The sequence below is a fragment of the Pseudophryne corroboree genome, chromosome 1 (assembly GCF_028390025.1).
Source record: "Pseudophryne corroboree isolate aPseCor3 chromosome 1, aPseCor3.hap2, whole genome shotgun sequence".
Taxonomy (NCBI): Eukaryota; Metazoa; Chordata; class Amphibia; order Anura; family Myobatrachidae; genus Pseudophryne; species Pseudophryne corroboree.
In genome coordinates this window covers 410,022,972-410,038,732 of record NC_086444.1, presented here as the reverse complement: position 1 = coordinate 410,038,732, position 15,761 = coordinate 410,022,972, and the positions used below count along the sequence as shown (strand labels likewise).

General features: G+C 42.9%; 2 protein-coding genes across 2 annotated transcripts in view; both read left to right on the top strand.

The window, feature by feature from the left end:
* Window positions 1-15,761, top strand: part of FICD (FIC domain protein adenylyltransferase) — a 1,034,845-nt gene that overhangs the window by 311,829 nt on the left and 707,255 nt on the right. The window lies entirely within an intron of this gene.
* The window catches only part of LHX5 (LIM homeobox 5), a 42,384-nt gene that overhangs the window by 22,977 nt on the left and 3,646 nt on the right, over window positions 1-15,761 (top strand). The window contains exon 4 of the mRNA XM_063913563.1: window positions 1,412-1,577. Coding sequence (XP_063769633.1) covers window positions 1,412-1,577 — 166 coding nt within the window. The remainder of the gene's footprint in view (window positions 1-1,411; window positions 1,578-15,761) is intronic.

Genomic DNA, 15,761 nt, shown 5'->3' with positions numbered 1-15,761 from the left:
CAGGACAGGGCTTTCTCACAAGCTTTGTCCCGGCACCTTATGGATGATAACTGCATGCAAGAATGTGAATTTTTGCTTTGTTATTATGAGTGATACTATAATATCACAACCACATTAAAAATGTGGGATATGATAAATATGGCCCTAAATGTCTATCATCAATTTCAAAAGCAGCGACTGCCACTTAAATCAGTGTAGGTGTAAAATAATAATTCTATCATTTGCATGCCCCTGCCCCAGGAGAGAGAACAGTAAGTAGCACACTAATGACTCCGTGTCCCCAACCTCTGTGCTCAGCCAAGCAATTAGCATAGTAGTCAGGCTGATTAGCATCCTAGTCTATATACAGGTTTGGGCATTTTCTCCAAGTGGAAGGGGGGAGAAGGGGATATTTTTAGCCTTAAGTTTCCATCTGTGTGTACTTTATTAAATCCCTCCTCTCCGCATAATGACTATGTCTATTGAAAAGAAAAGTGTCTATCAGCAAGCATAATTTCTGCTAAACTAGAATATAACCCATTTATGGCTTAATTTAGAATTACTAGTAAATCCAGGCAGAAGGTGACCATGGCAAAACCATGACACATGTACTAACAAATTTGGAGTTGGAAAGGGTATGTGTCTTAGCTTAACTCCTAAGTCTTCATGTTAAAATAATGCGGGTACTCAATGAAGACCAGGCAGCATTTTCCCTGCATGCAAATATATATATATATATATATATATATATATACATACATACATACATACAAGTAAAGAATGGGAGCACTCACCAGTCTTAATTAAGCAGGATTTTAATTAAAGCATCATGCCAGAGAAAATCGTACCAACGTTTCGGTCCACGTTTGGACCTTTGTCAAGATTGACAAAGGTGCAAACGTGGACCGAAACATTGATACGATTTTGTCTGGCATGATGCTTTAATTAAAATCCTGCTTACTGAAGACTGGTGAGTGCCCCCATTCTTTACTTGTGGATTGGATTGGTGACCATAAATAGGTTTCCATTATCGGATGGCACCCCAGCAAGTGTTTTCAAACGCGAGTGTGGACCTAACGATTATTATATATATGTTGAGGCCCTGAGGAAGGGGCTGCGCCCCGAAACATGTCGGTCGACTAAAGCTGACCTTTTCACACTGCATATGAAGCCTGTCTGAGTGCCGCCTTTATTCCACTATATTACACGGAGGATTTGTTCCCCTGGGAAGGCACCGCAGCACATTGCCCAGTTTTGGACGAGTGCCGGGACTTTTTGCGAGTATATATATAAATTTACACCACTGCCCAGGTGCAAATGGCTCCCTTTAGCAGGATGTGCCTATACTCTAAACGAGTCTTGTTATAGTTACTATGTTAATACGTTTGGTTTGTAAGTGATACACAATAAATTTTAATTTGTTTCATCATAGGTATGGTTCCAAAACAGGAGATCCAAGGAGAGGAGGATGAAGCAGCTCAGTGCTTTGGGTGCCAGAAGACACGCTTTCTTCAGAAGCCCCAGACGAATGAGGCCATTAGGAGGGAGACTTGATGAATCAGACATTCTCGGGTCTGGCCCTTACAGCTACTATGGAGGTAACCTACAGCCTGAGTGTGATGTGCCCTTAGACAGGAAATACTCGGCTGACTGGTACACCACCTGTGATATGGAAGGCAGATTCATTATTAATCCTTACTGGTGAAAACCTAAATGTGGATTGAAAATTCTCACAAACAGGACCATGAATTATTGTAATTTACATACTGCTGTGTCACTTTTATGTAATGAATTTGCTGAACTTGTTTGAATCCCTATTTTCTTTGGCACTTTTTCTAAATAAACAGTAATGCATATTTTAATTGGGCAATGTGTCCTTGTTCTGCAACCCTTGAAAAGATCGGTAATATTAATGTGCATTTAATAAAAGCCCACTGCATAATCCAGTAAAATAATGCAGTATCAGATCATACTGGAAATTTTATGTAGAGATTTAGGGGGGTAATTCAGAGTTGATTGCAGCAGCAAATTTGTTAGCAGTTGGGCAAAACCATGGGCACTGCAGGTGTGGCAGATATAACATGTGCAGAGAGAGTTAGATTTGGGTGGGTTATTTTGTTTCTGTGCCGGGTAAATACTGCCTGCTTTATTTTTACATTGCAATTTAGATTTCAGTTTGAATATACCTCACCCAAACCTAACTCTCTCTGCACATGTTATATCTGCCCTCCCCCCCCCCTGCAGTGCACATGGTTTTGCTCAGCTGCTAACAAATTTGCTGCTGCGATCAACTCTGAATTACCCCCATAATGTATAACCATTGACACCAGGACACACATTTGTAATTGCTTTCTAATATACAGAAACTAAAAGTTTTAGTAAATCTTCTCTCAAGACATATTGGAAAGTAGTGGCGATGGCTGAGGAGAGGCAGTACCGTGTAACCACCAACTTCACAGCAAATCCTTTGCACCCCAAAGGTGGATGGGACAATCTGTACTGTTGTGCTATCAAATTAAGCACTGATATGCAGAGTCACACATCACTGCTAATTGAATGCTGCCCATCACAGACATCAGGATACACATCCTCCCTTCCTCCTTATATGCAGACATCAGACCACATACAGTATTCTCCCCTCCTGCTAATACACAGACAGCAGGAGACAGACACATCCTCCACTCCTGCTGCTACCAGTGGTGTAAGTAGTTTCAGTTTATTAATGGTACTTTGGGGGTAATTCTGAGTTGATCGCAGCAGCAAGTTTGTTAGCAGTTGGGCAAAACCATGTGCACTGCAGGTGTGGCATATATAACATTTGCAGAGAGAGTTAGATTTGGGTGGGTTATATTATTTCTGTGCAGGGTAAATACTGGCTGCTTTATTTTTACACTGCAATTTAGATTTCAGTTTGAACACACCCCACCCAAATCTAACTCTCTCTGCACATGTTATATCTGCCTCCCCTGCAGTGCACATGGTTTTGCCCAACTGCTAAAAAATTTGCTGTTGCGATCAACTCAGAATTAGGCACTTTGTGCACGCACTATAGGCACAAGAGAAATGGGCATAACTACTTGAAATGGAGAGTGGCTGCACAATACCCCCTCTTTCTCATCACTCTGGGGCATGCCCAGGACTCCGGGGGCTGCAGGGGATAACCCCGGTCCCTAATGGCCCACGGTCCGTCTCAAGGCTGAGCACTGTGACTTATTCAGCAGCACAGTACTATCTGTAAAGGAGTGAACATGAATCCTTCAAGCATTAATGTTTTAGAAACAGTTTAGGATATAAGCTATATAACAAAATAAAGGAGGTTAGTTTACATGTTACTAACCCACCTGGTACATCTGTAACAATACCATATGAATCAAGGAGTCCTCTTGGAATACGTATTCAGCTTGGAAGCAAGTGCGTGTCCGGCGGCTCCTCCATGTGCCAGGGAGAGGGAAGTCACAATGTTGATGCACTCCTGGCAGTGCTCCCGGGCCCATCATGTCAGTTGAATGAATCGACCAATGTTTACCAATCCTCAATGCACACTAACAGTCCAGGTTTCTGTGATATCCATACTGGCGTGGAGAGGGGGGGGGGGGGGGGGTTTAATACATGTACTACTTACCTGGAGGGGCCACCTGGGGTCCCGTGTGATTTACTTTGTAGTGCGATCCAAAGCAGCACCAACCTCACCCTGGCAATTCTATCTATGGCCCTGGATATCCATGTTAAGCACAGGTGATTAAATCAATATAGCTGAGGCACTATTTAAAGGGGGGTACACACGAAGCGATAATCTAAGCAATCTGACTAGATTGCTTAGATTTTCATCAAGATCGCTCCGTGTGTAGCCCTAACAGCGATAGCGATGCGCAGCCCCGCGCAGCCCTATCGCTAGTGCTAGATTGGCCTGCATGCAGGCCAATCTAGCGGGTCGCTCACTTCACCCGCTGGGTGAAATGAGCGGCCCCCCTGCACGCTCAGCACACATCGCGCTGTGCTGAGCGCCGGAAGAGATGTGTGCTGAGCGGTTCGCTCAGCACACATCTCTCCCGCATCGGGCCGTGAGTACTGGCCTTAAGTCTCCTGTGCTTAAGTATGTGTTTCCTTAAAAGCTGGACTGTCTGTGTGCTTTGAGTACAATGGTTGGGAACTCTTGTCGTAAGGCCTAAACTAGAGTGTGAAATTAGATTAATATAGTGACTGTTAAGGGGGGTACTGACGGGAGAGATGTGTGCTGAGCGATCTTAACACAGACAGCTCAGCACACATCTCTCACCCTGCTCAGCACAGCGGTGAAGTGAGCGACCCGCTAGATTGAGCCTGCATGCAGGCTCAATCTAGCACTGGCAATAGCGATGTGCGGGGCCGCGCTTCGCTATCGCTGGGGGGCATACACACGGCAGATCCGTGCTTAAAATCTAAGCAATCTAGTCAGATTGCTTAGATTTTAAACACGGATCTCTCCGTGTGTACCCCCCTTTAGAATAAGGTGGCCTTGGATCACCATCAAGAGGGGCCTGGGCCGCTCCCCTCTCTTCACAGTGCAGGCAACTGCACCTTGGACCACTGTGTGTTGTACTGTGGAGAGTGGCTGCTGCAGAAGCAGTCAGTTCTCTCTTTTCCTGCATGATGTGAAGTGAGTAATCGCACTCCCCCACGCCAACCTGGCCTACCAGATCTGCCACTGGCACTACCCCACCACCATCACCTGTGCATGATTCCACATCAATTGTTGTTTTTAATATTTTCTAAAAGTGGGGGCATGACTACATCTCCTTGGGTTTTCCACGCCCCGTCTGTGGATTACTCATGTAGTCACTTATGGGAAGGATGATCATGATGAATGTGTGTCCTAGTGTTGCAAATGTTAATTGGTGGGATGTACTAAGCATTGCATCCACGATGAGGTACATCCCGACAGTTATCGGGTACATACTGGCATAAATAACGCTGATATGTACCAAGAAATTTGTAAAGGACAGCCCTCCTGATGAGAGTTGTCCTTTGCGATAGAAGGACTTCTAGATTTTGTCCGAGAGTCCTTCTGCATATGCGTCCAGTGCCGGATGTGCCACGGAGGGTGCTGGGAGGGATTCAATTTGATCCTTCTCATGGAAGTTGCGATAGAAGCCCATAGGCTTCTATTGGGTAACACGTCGCCACCCAAAGATGGCTTTACTTACTGGGACCAAGCTCCGGAATGCTTCACATTCTGGAGCTTGGTACATATGGAAAATGCTGTAACACCCCAGAAACCTGCATTTTTGGGGGGTTTTATTGCACTTTAGGGTTTAGTACATTCCACCCAATGTGTGAGACACCACTCACAGTATATGTAATAAAGATAAGGTTCTTTTAGTACGTACAAATCAAAGCGTATTTGACAGAATCAAGCTAAAATCAAGAACTTACAATGTTGTGGGGGCCGTACTATGCTCATGGGTTTAGATGGAAACAAGTGAACAGTAGAAAGGTTCCTACTCATTCAGGGAATAGAACCCTATAAATGATTGATACAATGCTGCACAATAACTGATACTTATGGGTTTATTTATTCACAAGCATCCTTGTAAAACCTGGCGCTTTTGATCGTGTTTGTGCCCAATATTTAAAAGGACAATGCTTTTACTAGCAAGACATAGCTGGTAAATGGGTTGCCCTTTTATATATCAGGCATAAACACGGTCAGAAGTGCCAGGTTTTGGTTTTACAACCTGACGTTTCGTAAATAAACCCCTCAGAGAGAGTGACGTTTCCATTAGAACCCCTGACTTGAATACACACCCACACGGACAGTGTGTGAAAAATGAAGCAGCTGTAAAATTAAGATTTCAGCACAGAACATAAACTCACATTGGAAACTAGACACAGAAATGAAAAAAAAAAACAACACAGCCAAAGATGAGAAATAATATTTCTAATATTGCAAAGATATTGCTAACTATTTTAGGCCCTGACTTCCTAATACACTTACAGAATAAATGTCTACTGTATATGTCTCCTCTATGGGAGAAGCCCGGAGAGGAGACGCATGTAGCCACTTCGGGGGGGTGGGGGGGGTGCATGTGGTGAATGCGTGCATGTGGTGAAGGGGCAGGGCTAAATGATGTGATTTTGCATAATTTAGCCCCGCCCCATCCACTCGGAACTGCAATTCCAGCGATTGTTTCTCCATTCTGCACACTTCACTAGACAGCGGGCTGGATAGGGGAGGATGCCCACTCTTCCAGGGGTGCGAGGATTACCCGAAAAATGTTCAGTATCCCGCAACCTATGGGAGAGTAGGCAAGTATGGATAACAGGACACATATCATGCTCTCCTGCTAAATAGAATACTGTACATACATTAGGACACATATGCTCAGTTACTACTAAGACACATACATCAGGGGGTCTATTCATTATCTCTTGACTTCTACAAAGTAGGTGAAAATTAACATTTCACCTACTTTGTAGAAAAGAGTATCAGGGCCATTCATTATAAAGGTAATGCAGGAGGTATTATGAATTTTTGCTGATTACCCTTTAGTTCCGATTTGGCCAGCTGTCCCTATACAATAATATGGGGACCTGAATTCATGAAGCTCCAAAAAGACAACATTTTAGAGCTTGACAGCGGGAGCGTTCACCATTTTTAGATGTCCCTGATCCTTGGACCAGCTCCTTCCCTACTGGAAAGAGTCCCATGTTGTGAAAAGAGATACTTTCAGATCCCTCCACCCCTGTTCGCCTTCCTCTGCCGGACGTTACATAACTTTGTTAAGACCCTTGATATATTTGAAAGTTTCTATCATGTCCCCCCTTTCCCTTCTCTCCTCCAAACTATACATGTTAAGATCTTTTAGCCTTTCCGGGTAAGTTTTGTGATGTAGGCCATGCACCATTTTAGTTGCCCTTCTTTGTACACTCTCTAATGTATTTATATCTTTCTGGAGATATGGTCTCCAGAACTGGACACAGTATTCCAGATGGGGCCGCACCAATGACCTATACAGTGGCATTATCACTTCTTTTTTCCTGCTACTGATTCCTCTCCCTATGCAACCAAGCATCTGACTTGCCTTTCTCATTGCCTTGTTGCATTGCTTTCCTGCCTTCAAGTCACTTGAAATAGCGACTCCTAAATCCCTTTCCCTCCTCAGTAGTTTCCATTACAGTACCCTTGATACTATATTTAGCCTTTGGGTTTTTGATACCCAAGTGCATGATTTTGCATTTTTTAGCATTAAACTGTAGTTGCCACATTCTTGACCATTTCTCAAGCCTACCTAGGTCATCAATCATTTGTTTTACCCCTCCCGGTTTGTCTACTCTGTTGCATATCTTTGTATCATCTGCAAAAAGGAATACCCTTCAATACCATTTGCAATGTCACCAACAAAGATATTAAAGAGAACAGGACCAAGTACAGATCCCTGGGGTACTCCACTGGTAACATTTCCCTCCATAGATTGCACTCCATTAACTACAACTGTCTGTTTCCTATCCTGCAACCAGGTTCTTATCCATTTAACTATTTTATAATCCACCCCCACGCTTTCAAGTTTATTTAGCAGTCTGCGATGTGGGACAGTGTCAAATGCCTTACTAAAGTCTAAATATGCTACATCTACAGCTCCCCCTTGATCTATTATTTTCGTCACAGAGTCAAAAAATTCAATAAGATTTGTTTGGCATGATCTCCCACCAGTAAATCCATGCTGTTTTGGATCCTGTAAGTTGTTTGATTTAAGATATTCCACAACTCTTTCTTTTAATAGTTTTTCCATTACTTTCCCCACTACTGATGTAAGGCTTACTGGTCTGTAGTTGCCTGCTTCTTCCCTGCTTCCACTCTTGTGCAGCGGAACTACATTTGCTCTTTTCCAGTCCTCTGGAATGGCACCTGTACTTAGAGACTGGTTAAATAATTTGGTTAAAGGTGTAACCAGCACATCTTTTAGCTCTTTGAGTATCCTTGGGTGTATCCCATCTGGCCCCATTGATTTATCCACTTTTAGTTTTGAAAGTTCTGCTAGGACCTTCTCCTCTGTAAATGTACTTTCATCTACCAGATTTTTATGAATGTCCTTGCAACTTAACTGTGGCCCCATACCTTCTTCTGTAGTAAATACTGAGCAAAAATAATTATTTAGGTGATCTGCTATTGCCTTATCTCCCTCCACCAAATGCTCACTGTCTGCCTTAAGTCTTATTATTCCTCCATTTGATTTTCTCCTTTCACTTATATACTTAAAAAAAAGTTTTGCCCCCTTTATCTACTGACTGGGCCATTTTCTCCTCAGCTTCTGCCTTTGCATGTCTTATCACTTTCTTAGCATCCTTCCGTCTGTCCAGATACACCTCTTTGTCGTTATTATTTTGAGTCTGTTTATATTTCCTAAAAGCCATCTTTTTTGCCTTTACACTAGTTGATACTTCTTTTGTGAACCACACTGGTTTCCTTTTCCTGGTGCTTTTCCTAACCCTTTTGATACAAAGGTCTGTTGCACTTAGTATTGCACTTTTCAGTTTTTCCCATCTCTCCTGCACTCCTTACAAGTTCCTCCAGTCTGCCAATGACTCACTTAAACATCTCCCCATTTTTGCAAAGTGAGCATTTCTAAAATCCAACACCTTTGTTTTTGTGTGACAGGAGTTGGATCCTGTCTTTATACTAAACCATACTGCTTGATGATCACTGGATCCCAGGTGCTCACCCACATGTGTGTCGGATATCCTATCACCATTTGTAAGAATTAAATCTAATATTGAGTCTTTGCGAGTGGGCTCCCTCACCAATTGCTTGAGAGATGCTCCCTGTAAGGAATGTAGAAATATGCCACTTATAGCTGAACTAGCAAAAGACCCCTCCCAGTTTACATCAGGTAAATTAAAGTCTCCCATGATTATGACTTCTCCCTTTAAAGCCATTTTAGTGATGTCCAACAATAGGTTCCTGTCCAAATCCTGCCCCTGGCCTGGTGGTCTATAGATCACCCCAATGCGAATAATGTCCTTCTCTGCAGTTTCTATGGTGACCCAAAGGGCCTCAGTTTTGTCTTCAATATTTTGTATTAAAGTAGCATTTATGCTTTTTTTCACATACATTGCTACCCCTCCTCCCATTCTTCCTATTCTATCCTTCCTAAATAAATTGTATCCTGGTATAACTACGTCCCAGTCATGATTCTCATTGCACCATGACTCTGTAATTGCCACAAAATCCAGGTTATCCCTTGTCATTATCGCAAATAGCTCTGGAATTTTGTCTCCTAAGCTCCTAGCATTTGCACACATAGCTTTAAGATTTTTTTCTGTGCATTTGTTATTAGTAGCCATGTCCAGACAGTACAAAATAAATGACAAGTTTAAAGTTGAAATTACCTGTATGGGGATGTTTGCTCAGTGTTTTTTTTTACTAATCAGGAATCACACTCTGTCCTGTACACCACGACTACACCTCAGTAAATGTAAAGATATAGTACTCTGACCACAATGGGCAAATGATCAAAGGAGGTAAACACCAGAGAGCATGCAATAATAAACTGTTTCACTGTGCAACTTCCCCACACATGCAATGTCAATTACAAGGCAATCATTACACATATACATACATTAGAAGTTGCAAAGAAGTAAATTTGTAGTTGTTGTTGGTGCTTGTTGTTTTCTTTCAGTTTTCGTACAGTTTAAGTACAGGCTAAGTACAACCACTTATATTTCTCCACTTTGAATTCTACACGATCTGTGTCAGCCTGGCTTGTCAGCAGTGTATCCCTTAATATGTAGACCAAATACCAAGTGTTTGCATTTCCCCTGATTAAGGCCACACCTCACTACCCATCACCCACAGAGGGTCAGTGAGGAGAGCAATAAAATTAAAACAAACAAATGCTGAGGGAGACAGATACCATCACATAAGTACACTGGGCACTAGCACCTAAGTTCCCGCATTAACACTGCCTAGCAGAGGCATCACAAGGTGTGGTGACACCCAGTGCGCACTCTGCACTGTGTGCCCCGCGACACCGGCGTGGCCGCCCAAAAAGGGGGCGTAACCTAACAAAAAGAGACGTGGTTTACTCCATTTCTTCACTCCGGGGGCGTATACAGCATCCCCAGAGATGCTGGCTGCCCACGGAGACTGGGCTGAGTGTAATGCCGGCTCTTCATGTTTGACAGGAGCCAAGTGCTGCAGGTGAATATCACACTGGAGCACTCGATCCTGTCACTGCAGAAGAGCCGGTACTTTGGTGTCACCCCTTCCGAGGGTGACACCCAGGTGAGGGCCGCACCCGGTACGTGACGGCCCTGCTGCCAAGACAGACTCAGCACTGCTAAACTTCATCGGAATCGCGGGAACAGCTGATCTTCAGATCAACTGTCTCCGAACCAGAGCAGCTCTGGGAATTTTGTATCCAGCATTGCTACTCGTATCGAGACCCCCCCAATAATGAATAGGCCTGCAGGACACATATCATCAGTTCCTGCAAAAAACACAGACATCAGATCACATATACTTGCCTGCTGCTAAAACACAGACATCCAGGCACATCATACCTGCCTGCTGTCCTGGATCATTCAGGAGGCTCCCGTATCTCATAGTCAAGTCTCCCAGAGGCTGCCCGGGTATGGGACTCAGGGTCGAAAGTGTCTAGGTCGACACCCATTAGGTCGACACCTATTGGTCAACAGTGGCTAGGCTGACACTATAAATAGGTTGACACATCCATAAGGTCGACATGAAAAAAGGTCAACATCAGTTTTTCATGTTTTTTTGGTGGTGCTTTCTTCGTAAAGTGACCGGAAACCCCAATTAGTGCACCGTGTCCCCTTGCATGGCGCGCTCTGCTACCACTACGCTCGGCACAGGTTACAGTTCCCAATCGTAGTCCACGTGGATCATAAAGTATGAAAAAGTAGAAAAAATGTGAAAAATTCATATCGACCTTTTTGCATGCCGACCTTGTTCATGTCGACCTAATGATTGTGATGACCTATATATAGTGTCAACCTATTCACTGTCGACCAATGGGTGTCGATCTAATGGGTGTCGACCTAAGTGGTGTCAACCCAGAGTCCGGATACCAGGCTGCCCATGGCCACCCACTTCACTCGGGAATAATTGTGCTGAATCTCATTGTTGTGGTCCTGCCCCTCATTTACAATGTTGGTAATTGCGGAATTGAATAACGAGGGCGGGGACACATTGATTGACCATCATGCCCCTGCTCAGCCCAGTTCTGCAATGCTACACCCCTGCCTTGTTGACCTGGCAGCCACTCGGAAAGTATGAGACACATTAGTTCTATCTACCTGAAACACAAGCACCCAGGGCTGTAGCTAGGGGCGTGTGAACGGTGCCATTGCACAGGGTGCCGGCACTGTAGCTGGCCCACAACATCTGCATGTGGCTTGCAAGGTACCTGGAACAGCAATAATGTCTCTGGGCACCCTGCAGGCTGTGGAGCTTTCCCAACTGTCCTTAAGATGCTTTGGGCAGAGCTCTACTTCCCCGAGCCAGCAGCACCACCCTCTAGGCATGTTGTCATGACGTCTGTCATGACGCCCTGTTACGGAGCTGCAAGCACCAAAAACACATACAAGAGATCTATTTCTTATACAAAGGCATCAGGGCACATACCTCTTATCTTTCACTAATACATCAAGACACATACCACCCATCTATGTCAGATTCACACCTGTTACTTCTTCTCTGGGTAAGTATATCGCACTACTCACACTACTAAAAGCATAACTGGCAACATATGGGAGTTAAAAATAAGTACCCGATACGGGGCATGGCCTGGTGGGAGGAGGGCATAGCCTCATGGTATGCCCCCATTTCCATCACTCTGTACCCAGTAACCCAGGAGATGCGGGGCTGGACCCAGTCTCTCCCCCACACTGTGAAGACACAAGGATGTGAGAGTGCTCTCCAGTCGTTTCCCCCCTCCTCCCCCACCCCCTCACGGGACACTTTGGCCCCTGGGTGGGATAGCAGGACAGTCCCCAAAATGCTGTACTGTCCCACTCGAAAAGGAAAGTAGGGGTTATGCTAAAAGATACACAGTAAAATACATACCTCTGACCAACTACTTTACATATAAAGCCTTTGCCCACTTTTACTGATCATAGATTTTACCGTCTAAATAACAAGTTTAATTAGTTATGCAAATAGTGCCATCAGAAACTCTTACTTCTATTCCTAATAATTCCCACATCTCACCTTATGTATGTAGACTCACTCCCGTTCTCACATGTGGACTACAGATATCAGTCACTCCAGTGTTTCCCAAACTCGCTAATCAAAGCCGCTAACAGTCTTGGTTTTATGGACAATTGCTTGAGCACAGATATCTCAGTCATTTTGTTTTAACCATCTGTGCTCAAGCTTGGATATTCGTAAAACTTGGGCTGTAAGGAGACTTTGAGGACTGGGAAAAACTGATATATAGGGCCAAATGTAATAGAATGAGAGTTTCAGAAAGTGAGAGATTTGGTAAGGTTTTTCAGGTTTTTTTTTAAAGTGGCAATCATTTACACTGCAAAACCAGGTTAATCTTGCTGTGTAAATGATTGCCACTTTAAAAAAAAAACTGCAAAACCTTACCAAATCTCTCACTTTTTTAAACTCTCACTTTATTACATTTGTCCCCTAGTATTTGTACCTCTCATGTCAGTTTGACTGGTCAGCTGGTAACTATAGACTAATATACAACAAAGTAAATCTAATCAAGTGAGTATGGCAGATGCACCTCTTATACTGTATTTGTGCTACAGATGTTATTGAATTATATTTAGTAGGGGGAGAGAGAAGAACCCTGCCATGTGTGTGTGTTGTGCTTGCATCTGGTGTGGAGAAAGGGCTATAGATGGAGTAGTTAGGTCAGGAAGTTGTGATGCACAGTGACAACCTCTGAAATCTGTTATTGCACAACATGACACCAGTTTAGAAATGCCAAATGGAAATATTTGAATTATACTCATTTTTCATTTGCTATATAAAACCTTGGCAATAGAATGAATATAGAATATAGGGGCAGATTTATCAAAGCTTGGAGAGAGATAAAGTACCAACCAATCAGGTTTTAACTGCCATGTTACAGGCTATGGGGGAGATGTACTAAGCCATGGAGAGAGATATAGTGAATGGAGATAACGTTCCAGCCAATCAGCTCCTAACTGTCATGTTACAGGCTGTGTTTGAAAAATTACAGTTATGAGCCAATTGGTTGGAACTTTATCTTGCTCCATTTTATCAATCTCCAAGCTATAATATTTTTTTCCCCTATGTTTGAAAAATGACAGGAGTCGATTGCTTGGTACCATAGCTCTCTCCACTTTATTTCTCTCTAAGTTTTGATAAATCTGCCCCATAGAAACTTATTTGACAGTGGAATCCTTTTATTTTACTTTGTGTCCTTTTGTGTGTGTGTGTGTGCGTGCGTGCGTGCGTGCGTGTGTGGGCGCGCTCACGGGTGAATATATTTTTTTTAATATGTAAATCCCCATCTCATGTTGCTAATACAGACACAGTAACAAAGTAAGTATTTATAACTTGAAACCGTTGTGTTATTTGTCGCTATGCTTTATGTTAGACCAGTGCATTGGAAAATGTGTATCGGTCTGTTCCTGACAGATTCCAAAAACACCTATTTATTTTGTGTAAACTTAATTTGCCTGCAGCTTTACTAGAAATATATCTGTGTATTATGCCAAGAAAAACACAACTTGAAGCTGACCAACCTTTTCAATCTTTACCAATGGGGTCAATAATGCACATTCATAATTCAGTTAGGATACATATACATGCCTTTTATTGTGGTGACCTTCATCTATGTATGTTTAAGCAATAGCAGAGGATTTTGTTTTTCTTTATCCCTAAAATACCTTTGCCGTACCCAGAAACCTCCTTTTCAAAGATTAAATGATTGTAAAGCCTCCAATAGAAGGATTTTCGCAAGGTTTCTTCCTGAGGTCTCTTTAATCTGCTTTTCCCTCTCAATCCTCTAACCACCACCACTACCTCCTCCTCATCACCTCTTAAAGGTCTCTTTCTCTAAACTTTTCATAGCGCGGCAAGTAGAAAGTAAGAAAGGCATGTTATTGTGGCGGACATGTATCACCCCTAGCTCTTCCCACTTTGTGCTCCCCACCGTCCTGTTCTCCCCTTTCTCCCTCTCTCTTGGGAGGTGTGAGTGCGTCTCTCTCTCGCTGCATCTCTCTCTCTCCCTGCATCTCTCTCTCTCTCTGCATCTCTCTCTCTCTGCATCTCTCTCTCTCTCTCTCTCTCTCTCTCTCTCTCTCTGCATCTCTCTCTCTTTGTAGGGGACAATAGCACAGCTGCTTTCTTTGTACCTTATTCAGACAGCAGTTGTTCCAATTACCTTCACATTCTTGGAACATATGGAGGGTGATTGGAAGAGAGCAGGGTACCCTGCCTTTCTGTTTGTTTTCTCCTTCCTATGATTCACCATTCACCCACTGCAATCATCATTTGTGTCATGTGCCCATGAATCCCAGACATAGATAATATTCTGAGAGTTGTGCGTTCGATCTCTTTTCACAATCTCATCTCTAACTTCTCTTCATGTGTAAGGATTCTCTCTCTTATCACAGTGTCTTCTCTTTGGTCTGCTTATCTTTCCTTCATTCACGCTTGAGACATCTTATGCACAGGTCATGCTAATAGACCTGATATGTACTAAAGGTGCTCTAGATGTAACTCTACATGTGACAATACATCACTTTCACCATGTCTCCCTGCGCTATCATGTAATTATACTTTGTTCCTGTCATCTGAATAACTGGACCCCACCTTGATTTTTAATATACATTTAGTAAAATTGTTAATCTCTCTCTAGGCTCTGCCATTTTTATCCATGTCTTCCGCTGCTCACATCTCCTTTCTTGTTTTTGTTTCTGCATACCGTTACCCCGTTTACCCATTTGCAGCCTTGTTCTACATTTTCCATCCGTCTATCTAATATATATTCCTCTTTCAATCCCCTCCACATCTCTGCCTCCCTCCCCCGAATCTCTGATTTTCCCCTCTCCTCCATACATCTCCCCCTTCCCCTGTCTTTCGTGATCTGTTACAAGTTGGATGTGTCTTGTTTCTATGAGCTGTATGAATGGGGATGTCTGTTTACCAAGAGCTGTGCATTCTGTGCCCTCAATAGATTTGTATGTCAAGAGATTACAGAATCGGTTCTTTCATTCTGAGCAAAGAGCAAAACAAAAGAATTCAAATACACGGCTTTATTCCTTCTCCTGTAGGTGATTTAGTTGCAAATTCAATTAAAAGGATACTAAATCTGACCTGAGCACTGTTTTCTTCTCTGCATTTACATTTAGAGCTATAAAAAAATAAAAAATAAAAATAAAATGTATGCTTCTTTATCTAATTAATATTGTGCTTATTTTTTATCCAATGCGCTTTCATCTTTGTATATAATAATTAAAGTTTTATAGATCAGGTGTATATAATGTATGACATAATATCATTTTTAGTCAATCATACTACATTTTTTCATTGTGCAATAAGTAGCCTAAAAAGTAATTATTTCCCCATCTGCTCCCTCCCTGAATCTTTGTGTTCTCCATCTCCGCCTCACGCAGCCCTGCATACCCTGCACACTTAATGCCTTGCCACACTTAGAAATGGGTTTCATTTTGCTAGCTGTGTGATTTATTTCTTCTAAGTGTTTGGCTTATTATTTACCATTAATTAGTGTATGAGTGCACTGACCCGAGACAGGCTAGTATTATGGGAGGTGTTTATCTCATTGCATTGGAGA